The 16266-nt window shown below is 29.7% G+C and overlaps 1 protein-coding gene across 1 annotated transcript; it reads right to left on the bottom strand.

Moving 5' to 3' along the window:
* Positions 1–15652: 15652 nt before the first annotated feature.
* On the bottom strand, positions 15653–16063 carry LOC145270200 (uncharacterized). The gene has a single exon (XM_080125830.1). The coding sequence runs from the start codon at positions 16061–16063 to the stop codon at positions 15653–15655; it is 411 nt and encodes a 136-aa protein (XP_079981956.1).
* Positions 16064–16266: the final 203 nt, after the last annotated feature.

Genomic DNA, 16266 nt, shown 5'->3' with positions numbered 1-16266 from the left:
CTCCTTCTCGCCTGGGTAGCTACAAACGAGGCATGCACTGATTTCGATAAATAACTCGGTACAAGGTTAGCATTTTCCTTGTCTTTGTGTCAAGCCAATTTATGTCTTTCTGAGGCCAGTCAATAATGCCAAAACTATATGTTAGTACTGGCATGGCAAGTTGGTTAATTGCCGTAATTTTGTTCTTGTTTGTGATTTCAGTTTTGCAGATTTTTCTTACCCGGCGTAAATATTCTTGGCTTAGTTTCTCTCTCATCTTTGAATGCTGGATGGACTCATTTTCATCAATGCCGAGGTATTTGTATGTTTCCTGTTCATCCAGTTCTCTGATTACACTATTTTCATCGTGCTGTATATTTTCAGTAGATATCTTCTTGCCAGCTTTCAGAGTACACATAGCACACTTATCCAGTCCGAGCTTCATTTTGATGTCATTAGAAAAAGTGTGGACAATTTTCAGTAGATTATCTAAATCCTTATCCGAGCTAGCATAAAGCTTAAGATCATCCATGAAAAATAAATGGTTTATTAACTTGGAGGATTCTCTTTGGCGGCTGTAGCTTAGATTATAAGCACCTTGGTAGTTCTTTAGAAGCTTACTTAGAGGATCAATTGACAGGCAAAATAGTAGAGGAGATAAACTGTGTCCTTGGAAGATACCTTTTTTTATTCTTATATTTGGGATGGATATCCTTCCCCCGTTATGGTTTAAGGTAATGGATGTTTGCCACTCCTTCATTTGGGCAGCTAAAATTTCTCGTATGGTCGGGTGGATTTTGTATAATTCAAAGCATTTTAGTATCCACGAATGGGGTACACTATCAAATGCTTTCTGATAATCTATCCATGCCATATTTAGATTTCTTTTTCTTTTCCTGCAATCTTCCAAAATGGTCTTATTAATGAGCAATTGATCTTTGGTGCCCCGGCAGTTTTTCCTACATCCTGTTTGTTCCTCCTCAAGATAATCACCGGATGAAAGATGGTCATATATGCTGTCAGCTATTAATCCAGTGAATAGCTTGTAAGTCGTGGTTAGGCAGCATATTGGGCGATATTTGCTAGGGTTTTTGGTTTCTGCGCTTTTAACTATTAAGCTTGTATCGGCTTTTAATAGCCATGATGGTGTCGCTTCATAAGCTTTCAACATTCTGGTGAAACATCTGCTATAATGATCATGCAGTGCTGTTAGCTGTTTTAACCAGAAGTTAGATATGTTGTCGATGCCAGGTTTCTTGTGATTTGAAGCTCGTGCCAGCTTTGATCTTATTTTATCTGGCGTTATTTCTGGTTCTGGCATTTCTCTTTTATTTTTGTTTGCATTGATAATATCCCCGATCCACTGGGCCTCTTCGTTATGTACTTCCTCTTTTTCACATAAGGGTCTCCAGTAATCGTCTAATTCCTGTTTACATGGGGGATCTTGGATTTTAATTTCCTCTCTTATTAGATTCCTGTAGAAAGTTCTGGGATTGTTTGCAAAGAGCTTATTCTGTGTCTTTGCATGAATCTTTGCCATGTGATGCTTAATTCTTTGGGCAATGGCTGGTATTTTGCCTTCCAGTTCCTTCACTATGCTTCTGATATTTTTACAATTTGTTTTAAATTTCGCACAGATTCTTTTGACGATGTTTCTGAGTCTACCTTCCACTGTGGGATTATTCATGAACTGCTTTAATTGGCTAAGTTCCTTTCTATGGGTGTTTATTTTTTTTATCAGCTTGGCTTTATATTTTGGTGTTGCTTTGGTTACATTAGGTGTTTTATTTCTATTTTGGTGTTTATTCAGAGGAAGTATTTTGTTGCTAATGTACAGCCCAGCTGCATATGTGACGTTATTTAGCTGCCTAAGGTCTATTTCTTCTCGAACAAGCCTTATAAGAGCAATATTGACTTTGATGATCAATGACTTAAAGAATCTTGAGGCTTGTATTTTAGGTAACCTAGGCCTTTCTTCCATGCTGATATTGTTAACTTTTTCTATTGTGTTACAGAGTTCCTCATCTGGTTCTGGAAGCAAAACACAAGTTGGAGTTGTTCCTGGTGAAGGAGTTATTTCACACGTTGATGGAAATGCAGATGTGTTATCTGCTTGAGTGAGTAGTGTACAGGATTCTGTAGGTATTTGAGTTCCTGATATAGAGTGATGCACTTCTGTTGAACTTTGTGCTGTAAGGGTTATCTGTTGGGTAGCTACCGACAACTGTTGCACTGATCTAAGGTGGTGGTGTTGCGGGCTCACATTTGCAGTCTCATAAAATTCGGTGGGATACAGAATAGGTTTCTCTAGTGGGTTAGCCTGTGTGTTCATTAGGACTGTTATTTCATCTCATGTATTTTAGTTCTTCCTTATTAAACACTCGTTCTTTTAGAATATTATATTTTTGAGAGGTTAAATTACTCTGTGGGACATTCTTCTTCCATGGACAGAAATAGAAGATTTCCCTCCAGGTTTTTGTCCTTTGCTTTTGTTTTACACAGTTGCTCTTAGCATATTAAATGGCCCCAATTAAAGTCCACTTTTTATCCCTACTCCATCTGGGAGGTTATCATTTTCAGCATCTTTTAGGGCTTTATGCTTCATATTATTTTCATCTTCTTCTGTTATGTATCTCTTCATTTGTGATACAAGGGATCGCAGTTTTGCAACTGTTGTCTGCTTTTTGTCTTCAGGGAGGTCAGAATTTTTGATTTTCCCTTGTAGGATCTCATTCGACGTTCTGCTCCATTTTTCAAACTTTGAATAATGGTAGCAATATAATAATACCTTCTTTTGTGCAACTGTCCAGGGTTGGGATTTTAGGCCTCATCTGTTTCCTTTTCTTGTAGTTGCACATGATGTTTTGGGGCCAGGATCTAATTCACGATCTGTTGTATCGCCTTTCTTTCTCTCCTGTATGTTTTCGCATATGTTTCAACAAATGTGATTTCTGTGCAAAACAAGAACCACATATTTCACAAGAATGTGGTTTGTCTCCTGTATGTATTAACATATGTTGCAACAAATTTGATTTCCGTGTAAATGAAGAACCACATATTTCACAAGAATGTGGTTTGTCTCCTGTATGTGTTAACATATGTCGCAACAAATTTGACTTTCGTGTAAAAGAAGAACCACATATTTCACAAGAATGTGGGTTGTCTCCTGTATGTTTTAACATATGTTGCAATAAAGATGACTTCCATGTAAAAGAAGAATAACATACTTCACAAGAATGTGGTTTGTCTCCTGTATGTGTTTTAATATGTTGCAACAAATTTGATTTCTGTGTAAAAGAAGAACCACATATTTCACAAGAATGTGGTTTTTCTCCTGTATGTGTTCGCATATGTTGCGACAAATATGAGGTCCGTGTAAAAGAAGCACCACATATTTCACAAGAATGTGGTTTCTCTCCTGTATGTATTTGCATATGTCGCAACAAACTTGACTTACATGTAAAAGAAACACTACATATTTCACAAGAGTATGGTTTGTCTCCTGTATGTGTAAACGTATGTCGCAACAAATGTGACTTCTGTGTAAAAGAAGAACCACATACTTCACAAGAATGTTTTTTCTCTCCTGTATGTGTTTGAATATGTCGCAACAAAGATGACTTCTGTGTAAATGAAGAACCACATATTTCACAAGAATGTGGTTTTCTCCTGTATGTGTTAGCATATGTCGCAACGAATCTGACTTACATGTAAAAGAAGAACCACATACTTTACAAGAATGTGTTTTCTCTCCTGTATGTGTTTGCATATGTTGCAATAAATGTAACTTCTTTTTAAAACAGGCTCCACCTACTTCACAAGAAAGTAGTTTGTTTTCCATATTACTTTGCATATAGTAAAACTTAATTTCAATGAGAAAAACACAATTTTATAAAATTATTAGAGTATAGTACATGTTTGAATGTTCCACAATAAAAATGACTTTTCACTAATAAAAACAACCGGCATTTATTAAAGAATTTTTGTTTTTCTTTTCCCTTTGTTTCTGTTTTACTTAACCGTTGGTCTTTGATACACCAGATTTTTACAGAAAGATATTTCTTGTTTCGCCTTAGACTTCAAGTTTTCTTTTATTATAAACATATTATTTTTTGCGTAAGTATTTTTTATGTATTTTTCGATTTTTAGTTTATTTTGCAAAACCCAGACAAAATCTTAAACATTCACATTTTTTCACCTTTGTTAGTAAAATATGTTTATTTTTATCAACCCTAATGTGTACTGATTTTAGTTTTAGCGGATCTCTATTCTGTTAAGATACTAAATATAGATGTAAGACTTGTTTGCATTTTAAAAATTTTCCATGCATTTTTTACATTGATGGTAATGCTATATGTAAAAGAATTCATACACTTAACAAGAACAATGTTTTGAATTATTTGCATCAAATTTGATGTCACGTGTTTCACACGTCTATGATTTCTTTGCTTTCTGATATTTTCACGAAATTTATATGTGGACATTTCCAAATATGGTATGAGTTTCTTATATCATCAACGGAAAATGAAGATCCATTCTAATCAAATAACTGATTTCTGTCGATTGCTGCAAACTCTGAAAATATAAAACAAATATATAAAATAGATTTCATGCGATATTATTTCATTTTTAAACATATTCTTTAAAAATTTCAACAAATGAGTTATTGTCAAAAAAAATATAATTAGTATTTCTTCATGTAATAGTTATTTGTTAGTAAAATGAATTTACAATTCTGAATTTTTTAGATGAGTTATGAATGCTTGAGGTATTTTGATTAATTGGACTATTATTATCATCATTGTGTTATTAGCAAAACGTTTCGGGTGCTGAAACCTGTTGGCTTCTTCAGGTGTTCAAAGCATGCTTCTTTTTCTCTGCAAAGGAAACATTACAGGAATTCGAACCGGGTCTGTAAATCAGAAAGAATGTTCAAAAAGGAAAAATGTTGAATTATATTTGCCAAGAAAAAGATTAATTATATTTGCTGAATAAAAATCTTTCATTGTATTTGCTAAAGTAAAATATTTTAATTATATTTGTGTTAAGGAAAAATGTTTAATTATATTTGCTAAGAAAAAGATTAATTATATTTGCTGAATAAAAATCTTTCATTGTATTTGCTAAAGTAAAATATTTTAATTATATTTGTGTTAAGGAAAAATGTTTAATTATATTTGCTAAGAAAAAGATTAATTATATTTGCTGAATAAAAATCTTTCATTGTATTTGCTAAAGTAATATATTTTAATTATATTTGTGTTAAGGAAAAATGTTTAATTATATTTGCCAAGAAAAAGATTAATTATATTTGCTGAATAAAAATTTTTCATTGTATTTGCTAAATTAAAATATTTTAATTATATTTGTGTTAAGGAAAAATGTGTAATTATATTTGCTAAGAAAAGGATTAATTATATTTGCTGAATAAAAATCTTTCATTGTATTTGCTAAAGTAAAATATTTTAATTATATTTGTGTTAAGGAAAAATGTTTAATTATATTTGCCAAGAAAAAGATTAATTATATTTGCTGAATAAAAATCTTTCATTGTATTTGCTAAAGTAAAATATTTTAATTATATTTGTGTTAAGGAAAAATGTTTAATTATATTTGCTAAGAAAAAGATTAATTATATTTGCTGAATAAAAATCTTTCATTGTATTTGCTAAAGTAAAATATTTTAATTATATTTGTGTTAAGGAAAAATGTTTAATTATATTTGCCAAGAAAAAGATTAATTATATTTGCTGACTAAAAATCTTTCATTGTATTTGCTAAAGTAAAATATTTTAATTATATTTGTGTTAAGGAAAAATGTTTAATTATATTTGCTAAGAAAAAGATTAATTATATTTGCTGAATAAAAATCTTTCATTGTATTTGCTAAAGTAAAATATTTTAATTATATTTGTGTTAAGGAAAAATGTTTAATTATATTTGCCAAGAAAAAGATTAATTATATTTGCTGACTAAAAATCTTTCATTGTATTTGCTAAAGTAAAATATTTTAATTATATTTGTGTTAAGGAAAAATGTTTAATTATATTTGCCAAGAAAAAGATTAATTATATTTGCTGAATAAAAATCTTTCATTGTATTTGCTAAAGTAAAATATTTTAATTATATTTGTGTTAAGGAAAAATGTTTAATTATATTTGCCAAGAAAAAGATTAATTATATTTGCTGAATAAAAATCTTTCATTGTATTTGCTAAAGTAAAATATTTTAATTATATTTGTGTTAAGGAAAAATGTTTAATTATATTTGCCAAGAAAAAGATTAATTATATTTGCTGAATAAAAATCTTTCATTGTATTTGCTAAAGTAAAAATATTTTAATTATATTTGTGTTAAGGAAAAATGTTTAATTATATTTGCCAAAAAAAGATTAATTATATTTGCTGAATAAAAATCTTTCATTGTATTTGCTAAAGTAAAATATTTTAATTATATTTGTGTTAAGGAAAAATGTTTAATTATATTTGCTAAGAAAAAGATTAATTATATTTGCTGAATAAAAATCTTTCATTGTATTTGCTAAAGTAAAATATTTTAATTATTTTTGTGTTAAGGAAAAATGTTTAATTATATTTGCCAAAGTAAACGATTTTAATTATATTTGCTAAAGTAAAGGATTTTAATTATATTAGCTAAAGTAAAGGATTTTAATTATATTTACTAAAGTAAAACAAAAAATTAAATTATATTTGCTAAAGTAAAATACTTTTATTATATTTGCAAACGTACAAATTTTTAATTATATTTGCCAAAGTAAACGATTTTAATTATAATTGCTAAAATAAAGGATTTTAATTATATTTACTAAAGTAAAACAAAAAATTAGTTATATTTGTTTAAGTAAAAAAATTGTATTATATTTGCTAAAATACAAAATTTCATAATATTTGCTAAAGTAAAATACTTTTATTATATTTGCAAACGTACAAATTTTAAATTATATTTGCCAAAGTAAACGATTTTAATTATATTAGCTAAAGTAAAGGATTTTAATTATATTTACTAAAGTAAAACAAAAAATTAATTAAATTTGTTTAAGTAAAAAAATTGTATTATATTTGCTAAAATACAAAATTTTATAATATTTGCTAAAGTAAAATATTTTAATAATATTTGGTTAAGGAATAAATTTTAATTATATTTGTGAAAGTAAAAAAAATTAATTCCATTTGCTAAAGTAAAACATTTGATTATACTTGCTACAGTAAAATTGTGTAATTGTATTTGGTTTTAATTATATTAGATTAAGTAAAAAATCTAATTATATTTGTTGAAGTAAATATTTTAAATTATATTAGTAAAATAGAAAAAATAATTATATTTACTTATGTAAAATCTTTAATTATATTTGTAAAAATAAATTTTTTATTATATAAAAGTATAAAAAATAAATTAAATTTGTTAATAAAATGTAAAAAAATGTAATTATATTTGCGAAAGTAAAAAATTAATTATATTTGTGAAAGTAAAAGATTTTAATTATATTTGCTAACGTAAAAATTAATTATATTTGGTTAAGTATAAAAATTTTATTATATTTCCCAAGGTAGAAAAGTATAATTATATTTGGTAAAGTAAAAAAAAATATTTTATTTGCATAAGTAAACAAGTTTAATTAAATTTGCTAAAGGAAGAATTTAACTATATTTGCTTAAGTAAAAAAATGTAATTATATTTGCTTAAGTAATAAAAGGTTTAATTATATTTCCTAACGTAAAATGTTTTAATAATATTTGCTAAAGTAAGAAATTTTAATTATATTTGCTTAAGTTAAAAATTTTAATTATATTTAGTAAAGTAAATTTAAAAAAATATATTTGCTAAAGTAAAACATTTGAATTATATTTGCTAAAAGTAAAAAGTGTTAATTATATTTGCTAAAAGTAAAAAGTGTTAATTATATTTGCTAAAAGTAAAAAGTGTTAATTATATTTGCTAAAAGTAAAAAGTGTCAATTATATTTGCTAAAAGTAAAAAGTGTTAATTATATTTGCTAAAAGTAAAAAGTGTTAATTATATTTGCTAAAAGTAAAAAGTGTTAATTATATTTGCTAAAAGTAAAAAGTGTTAATTATATTTGCTAAAAGTAAAAAGTGTCAATTATATTTGCTAAAAGTAAAAAGTGTCAATTATATTTGCTAAAAGTAAAAAGTGTTAATTATATTTGCTAAAAGTAAAAAGTGTTAATTATATTTGCTAAAAGTAAAAAGTGTTAATTATATTTGCTAAAAGTAAAAAGTGTTAATTATATTTGCTAAAAGTAAAAAGTGTCAATTATATTTGCTAAAAGTAAAAAGTGTCAATTATATTTGCTAAAAGTAAAAAGTGTTAATTATATTTGCTAAAAGTAAAAAGTGTTAATTATATTTGCTAAAAGTAAAAAGTGTTAATTATATTTGCTAAAAGTAAAAAGTGTTAATTATATTTGCTAAAAGTAAAAAGTGTTAATTATATTTGCTAAAAGTAAAAAGTGTTAATTATATTTGCTAAAAGTAAAAAGTGTCAATTATATTTGCTAAAAGTAAAAAGTGTCAATTATATTTGCTAAAAGTAAAAAGTGTCAATTATATTTGCTAAAAGTAAAAAGTGTTAATTATATTTGCTAAAAGTAAAAAGTGTTAATTATATTTGCTAAAAGTAAAAAGTGTTAATTATATTTGCTAAAAGTAAAAAGTGTTAATTATATTTGCTAAAAGTAAAAAGTGTTAATTATATTTGCTAAAAGTAAAAAGTGTTAATTATATTTGCTAAAAGTAAAAAGTGTTAATTATATTTGCTAAAAGTAAAAAGTGTTAATTATATTTGCTAAAAGTAAAAAGTGTTAATTATATTTGCTAAAAGTAAAAAGTGTTAATTATATTTGCTAAAGAAAAAATTTCAATTATATTTACTCATTAATAAATATACTTGATATTTTTTCTTAATATTTTAATTATATTTGGTAAAGTAAAAAATATTAATTATATTTGCTAAAGTAAAAGATTAATTATGTTTGCTTAAGTAAAAATTTTAATGATATTTTCTAAAGTGAAAAATTTTAAATAAAAAAACACAAATAAACTGAAAAATTATTAAGTATTTAAATCATAAAAAGGTTTGTAAAAAAACAAAAAACGGTACTCATGCAGATATTGATCCAGACGTAACTCAGTATTTGCTCAGCTTTCCTCGGACGATGACAGCAACACCGGATAATGCTGAGGGCATTGCCGATGAAAGAATACCAACACTACATACCCTTTGATTCTGCTGCTGTCTGACTTAACATAAAGCTGAGCGAATTTCAACTTGACTGAACACCCTCACCCTCCCCATTATAAGAACGGCTTTCAGAATAAACACCCCTTATCTCTTTATGTTAAGAACGGATTTTGAGGCTGAGGGCATTTATTCCGAAAGTTGTTTACATTACTTTAAAAAAAATTGCTTAAAAATAATTTCAGACAAAAAAAAAACACCTTTTCCTCACCCAGTTAATAAAAATGTTAAATTACTGTAGTTTTTTTTGTTGCTTTTTTTGTTGATGTTACTACATTTAAAATATCAAATATACCCATAAACACTGTATGATTTTTGAACCGATTACACGTTTTAAAGCGAGTAAAACCACTAAAAGCTTTTGCTGATAGGTAGAAGAGTAACTTATCTTGCCTTTGATAACATTTGTTTTATATTTCATTTTTACCATTTTTTCGATCTGTGTATAGTAACACAAGCCCAACTTCAAAAGTCATACATTTTTATATAATGACAACTTTCTTTCGTTTCAGAATTCCTTAATCGTATGTTCATTCAATAAATGTTTAGATGGCTGATTTTTTTTGTATTATAGTATTTGTATTAGTGCAATGTTTAAATATTATAAACATTAAACATAGTTTTACGTATATGATTAAAGTTGTTGTTTAATTCCTAAGTTTGGATTCAGCATTGAAAAATAAAACACAAACAACTCTTAAAATTATCATAAAAATATCAGTTGTAACATTTTCATTATGATTATTACTTTAATAAATGTAATTATCTCCCTTACATTTTTAACGTGTTCTGCAAATTCGATAAAAACGATACAGAATTCATGCAGTAATACTTACTTTTTGTTGTATCATCTGATTTATGTGCTACGATATAACGGGAACGAGTTTTCAAATGTGACTAAATTTGCAAACTGAATTTGAAATTCAATATGGTAAACGGAATCGTAGGTCCGCAGAAAAAAAAACACTAATGAGAAATTATTTCCAATTAAGGTCGATCTCTTTGTTAACTATGACAGATAAAATTAGTCTTATTTTATTTATTACATTTTAATATTTACATGAGAAAAACGATTACAGATTTCATCTTCATGAAATTGATATTAATTTAAAGCAGCCGACAACTAGACATTTTTCAGATTTTGGTCAAACATCTAGCATTTCTGGTATTTGTTCAGTTTAAACAAGCAATCATTAAAGAAGGCATTTCTCATATTAGAAAATGTATTACTTTATTTAATTGTCTATAGCTTTGTGTTCCCTCGTTCTTAATGGGATGCTGACGGGATTGTCCCTTTTTGGGATGTGAGTTCTCACTCTGTAGGTACGGGCAAAAATGGATGAATAAAAATAGGGGGAATTGTTTTGAAAGCGGATTTATCATAATTTTTCTTAAGGTTCCCAACTATTTTTTCATTGTATTTGAAAGGTTACAGACTAAAGTTAATTTCCGAAAGGAAAAAAATATTTGTACAGGTGAAAAAAAGGTACTGGTGCAGTGGTGCAGGGAGTGATCCGGACGTAATTAATAACGTTATTATTTAAAAAGCCATTCTTAACATGGGGACGGGAAGGTGTTTTGTACCTATTCTATACTTCAACCTTACAATTGGATAAAAACTTTAATTAAACTTGGAAATACGATTTAAAAAATAGCGCGGATCACTCCCTGCACTAGCACCAAAAAAAAAAAAAAAAATAGGAAAAAATGAAAAATGTTTTCAAGGCAAGCTAACTAATTTGACTTAATTTTAAAGTTAAATAAATTTATCGTAAAAATCCTTCAAAAGATAAATATTAGTTTTCTGGGTCTATTTCAAAGATAATTAGTAAAGTCCTAAGATATTGAATTTAATAAAAAAAAATTGCTTGTACAAAAATAGCTTAATTAGCCTAAAAAATCGAGGGATTCTGCCTTTCGCTAAATCTCAACAAATGGAAGTTTTGTAATCGAAGCCCCAAATCTGAGACAGTCTGTAAATGACGATATGTAATTAAAAGGGAGGTAGGCGTACATTCCTATTCTGAACGTTTGTATCATTTTTTTCTTAATTTAATTATTTTTCTATGTTTCTGTTTGTAAATTATTTTATTTTTATTTTTCAAAATTATATAAAAATGATGTCACATCGAAAATTTTTTCGTAATGTTCCTGTGAAAATTAATTTCATTTTAATCGTTATAATTTACGATGCTTTATTTTCATCAAAAAAGCGAAAATAAATTCATGCATTCTTTTTACTACTGAAAACCAATAAATAATGTATTTTTTGTTTAAGCGAAATAATGCATTTCCACTAAAATGTAAATAAAAATAATGCGTTCATTATATTCCGTGATCACTATTTGATAAATGCTGAAAATTTCATAGAAATTGTTTAATTTCCTGAGTTTTGGTGAATTTTTAAGTAACGGGAGGGGTCAAAATACCAATACATTTTGAGCATCGGCATTCATTTTGCACGCACTATGAAATGACCGGCATTCATTTTGCACGCACTATGAAATGACCTTGTGTCTAACTTTTCTGAATCTAAAAAAATCTAGTCTTCAAGTTGAGTTAAAACTGTATTCTCTGTTTCGTTGTAAGAATGCCTTACTCCCAAGTATTACCTTCCCCTTTTTGAGCGACAGGGTAGGCTAATAGTGTAATCAATCTCATAGCCATGTTATTGCATGGGTTTCCTTTTTAATCCGTGTTTATTTCAGTTTCTCTCATGATGAGGATGCATACACATGTTGTTGTTGTCTTGCATTTGTAATATGACAGCTTCCACATCATGAGATGATGCATCCAATGATACTGTTTCTTTTCTCCATGGGCTGTATAATGACAGCACAGGCGGCTGCACCCAATGTTGACTTGATTGCAGGAATGCATTGTTTTGTGTCACCTCCCAGATGAAGACGTTTTTGAGTCACTAGATCGCATAAGTGTTTTGTCATCTGTGCCAACTTGAACATTTCCAGAAATCAGCGGGTTTTAAGACGGGCTTGACGTTTTGGAAAGTTTGCAACTATAGCAACTCTTCCGTGACATGGTCATAGACCATCAGCAGAAATTTCAGTGTTGTTTTTGATATCTCACATTGTGTCGGAGGGTTTAAGTGTGATGCCCACTGTTTTGATTCTCATCGGTGTTGGTCTCAATCCAGTATCATGCTCACGTTGGTTCCTGTTGTGAACAAGTACATCATCCTGTATCCATATAACACCGCATATGTAAGTATCTGTTGCATGTGTTTTTGTAGACGTCACTGGTTGATGAGATACTGGCGATTGGTATCTGTCAAACGAGCTGATGAAGAGAGTGAGAGTTTTGCTTCGTCTAGTTGAGCCTAGAGATGATCAAGCATGGCTAAGATGTGTAGTTCATGTTTTACACATTTTTTCAGTTTAGTGATGTGGAGATATATTCTGATCTTTCCATCTGGTTTAGCAACTACAACCATGTTTTATTAAGTAAGTGGAACACAATAGTTTTCTAACTTTGTAGCTATTATCTATTTATCAATCGATCGATCAAGTTATCTACCATCTCAATCTATCTATCTATCTATCTATCTATCTGTCTGTCTAACTGAAAAGATAAACAAGAGATGGATATGAAAAATGTTTCCATAAAAACTGTCAAAATATATTAAAACAATGTCATAGACAAGTTTACTGGAAGATCTAAAAATATCAGACACGAAATATGTGTAAGTCACGTGAATAAGACGTCAAAATAAGGTATGTAAACAATTTTTTTTATCTATAATTCTGTCCCTTACAACAACACAATATGTTGTATTCAGTTTCAGATGATTATTTTAAGCATATTTGTACCACCTCAAAACAAGGGGGAGTTGTAAGCAAATATATATATATATATATATATATATATATATATATATATATATATATATATCGTTTATGAAAAATAAGTACACTGTTATAAAGTTCATTTTTCTCTTAATAATCGCTGAAAATTTCGTATTGATCGGATAATTACCTGATTTTTGGTAGATTTTTAAAAAGACGGTCCGTCAAAAAGTACTTACATACCCCCCCTTCCCCAGTTTTGGCGGTGCCTAATATATATATATATATGAAAAAAAATCTAAATGTCAGGTTAAATAATATAATTTTAGATTTTTGGTGCTTCTTTAAGATAGAGGCGATTTTTAAAAAAATATGGCGTTTTAAGCAAAAACATTATTAACTGTAATATTGAAAATAGTAATATCTTTAAAAATACGAAAATTCACCTAGTGGAAAGTTATTTATAGGTAAAATAACTTTTTCGAAAAGTTAGGTAAAATTGCATACATATGTAGACAATGAAGATTTAACACATATGTAGACAATGAAACCAACATTTTAGTGATGCATTTTTTTTTTTGTACTAAAAATAGCAGTTGTTCAACTCGATGAGTTTCATAATTTTTTCGTATTTAAAATTAGATTGCAATAACATTATTTTTTTAATGTTTAAAATTATTTTAAAAGTTATTGATTTTTTTTAAATTGTAAAAAAGTAAAAGAAAAAAACTTACCTTTCATTCAAGGAATTCAATAAAAAAAATCATAAAAAATCGGGATGAATTCGTTTTTTTCTTTTGTGTTCAAAACAGAAAATTTGTTTTGTTTGTTATGATTTCTTTAGTAAATTGATACTTTTGTTTTGTGTGTTCAATTCATTAAGAAATAAAATATATGAAAATATAAAAAAAATCGAAATTAAAAGATGAAAAACACGATTTAAACGTGAAATTATTTAAAAAGAAAATCACCTGCTAAAGAACAAAGAGTTTAAGTCATCATAAAATGGTGTAATCATTATTTCGTTCCTCGTGTAAAAATGTCCGTTTATTAGTTAAGTTTGCCGAATTGTTTTTCTATCAAGTTGAGATTATTTTTGTCAATACTTAAGGTTTGATGCAATTCATTTTGTAAAATTATTTTTTTTAAATACAATTTATTAAAAAAATAAAAAATATGATATATTTTTTTTAAATTCATTTTTTTAAATACAATGTATTTGCCAATAGTTATGGTTTATTTCAATTTATTTTGTAAAATTAATTTTTTTTTTATTATACAATTTATTAAAAAATGTACGAAGATATTTATTTCATAAAATTTATTTTCATATGCAATTTATTAAAAAATAAAAATGAAGATATGAAAACCAGGTTTGTTTTCTAAGATTATGTATCAGAATTCTTTGTCTAAAACTTTTTGGCTAAAACGTCAAGCAGAATTCGCTAGTCAGAAGTTGAGTCGAGTAGAGTTTGTTGTTCACAACACGAGATACACGTCGACGTTCTCTATTCGCATGTCTTAAACGCTTCTCCCACTCCTCTCAGCGACTCACCTTTTATAATGTTTAAGGCACACCCAATTTCCATATACCACACGAGACTGCTTGAGATCTATGCGTTACCGGAGACTCTTGGGCCTCTTCTTTTTCTTTTCCTGTCTTTCAATTGCCGAGACAGATTCTTGCCCGTTTCTGAGGTCCTCTCTAGGTCTATCGCAGATTATTATATTATAAATTAGCGGCCATGTTCGAGGAAGATGCTGTCTAGCTGACAGACGACTACTGCCATATCTTGCCGACAGAGTGGCAACCATATCGCAAATCTAGATGGGGCGCAGTCAATGAGCATTAGGTAATCCTCGTTGTTGTGGTGAGTAACATATATCGCCAGCCGGCTCCAGTGGCTCTTTACACCCAGTTTTCCTTTTCCTCAACCATTCTTTTAACGTCTGCTTTTCGTACTTCAGGGTCATCCAACTTAGCAAAATACAAGGTTCGCTTGATCCCTGGATGTCCACTTTGGTGGTGGACTTCCTTGATTCAATCAAACTGAGCAGAACATATGGCTGCGGCGCAGGCCAGTTGTATGGGTTCGATGGTGCTTCTAGTGGCGTCAATCCATCTGCGGGTAACTCTTGTTAAACAATCAGCCTTGTTCCCGGCTCCATCTACTATCACTGCCACCATTCCCGTTATTTATCAGTGCACAGTCCAGGATTTTGTGCACTGGTCGAACTACGCACAAAAATCAGGCTTATCTTCGCGTTGGGAGAATGTCACGTTCCCGGCTCCATCTACTCTCACTCTACCCAGCTGCACAATTGCGTTTATTCATAGGAGTAAATCATACCCAAGTAGCTCCCTGTCCATAATCAGAGCTTGCACAGCTACTTGCTACAAGTACTTATGTGGATGATACCCTCTCCGCAAGAGGACAACGAACTCCCGCCTATAGTCAGCACCGGAGTTCTTGTCGTTTTCCAAGTGCTGCAATGCTCTTTGCGCACAAGTGTCTGGCCATAACCCGTGTCCACAAGCACGTGGCACTCACACCCGTTAACACGTAGGCTCACTGCAGGTATCACCTTGTTTAATGACGATCTGGGGAGAAGACTGGCCCTGTAACTTCCTCCCCTAGCCCGTTTCCAAGACATGCGTGAGCCAGGTGTCCTCGGTTCTTGCATTTGTGACACTGTGGTCCGCTAGGCTTCTGGGTCATTGACTGTGATGAAAGGCAATCACGAGCCCAATGGTTTGGGCCCCTGCATCTGAAGCAGTTAACGCTTCTGGTGTTCTCACTAGCTGTAGGCAGTGGTGTACGTGCATATGTGGCTTCTCGAGTTTGTACTGTGGCGACAGCATCTGTCAGCATTGCACGAGCCCTCTCAAGCAGCTCTTTCAATGACAGCTTGTCCATTCGGGTTGAGGCTGGCAAAAGTCCCTTTGCATGGCATGGCAATCCATTTACAAAGGCTCCCTTTATCCAACAGTCTGGTGGCATTTCACCTACCTGCAAATCTGTCAAAAACTAATCTACAGTCTCTCCTGGCCGAAGGCAGCAAGCAGTGAACTATTCCAATGCCGTAATCGAATCCGTCCCATAAGCCTTTACAAGGGCAGGCTAGATTTCCTCGAGGTCGCTCCGTTGGTCTTCTGAGAGTTGCCGATACGTCTCACGAGCTGCACCCTTCAGCCACAGCAGCA

The sequence above is a fragment of the Euprymna scolopes genome, chromosome 46 (assembly GCF_053919585.1).
Source record: "Euprymna scolopes isolate OS-2025 chromosome 46, ASM5391958v1, whole genome shotgun sequence".
In the NCBI taxonomy this organism is placed as follows: domain Eukaryota; kingdom Metazoa; phylum Mollusca; class Cephalopoda; order Sepiida; family Sepiolidae; genus Euprymna; species Euprymna scolopes.
The sequence above is the reverse complement of the archived record's forward strand: the minus strand, read 5'-3'. Positions and strand labels throughout refer to the sequence as shown.

What these genes read in the sequence shown, in the direction of transcription:
- LOC145270200 (XM_080125830.1), bottom strand. Translation starts at nt 16,063, where the DNA reads ATGCCACCAGACTGTTGGATAAAGGGAGCCTTTGTAAATGGATTGCCA.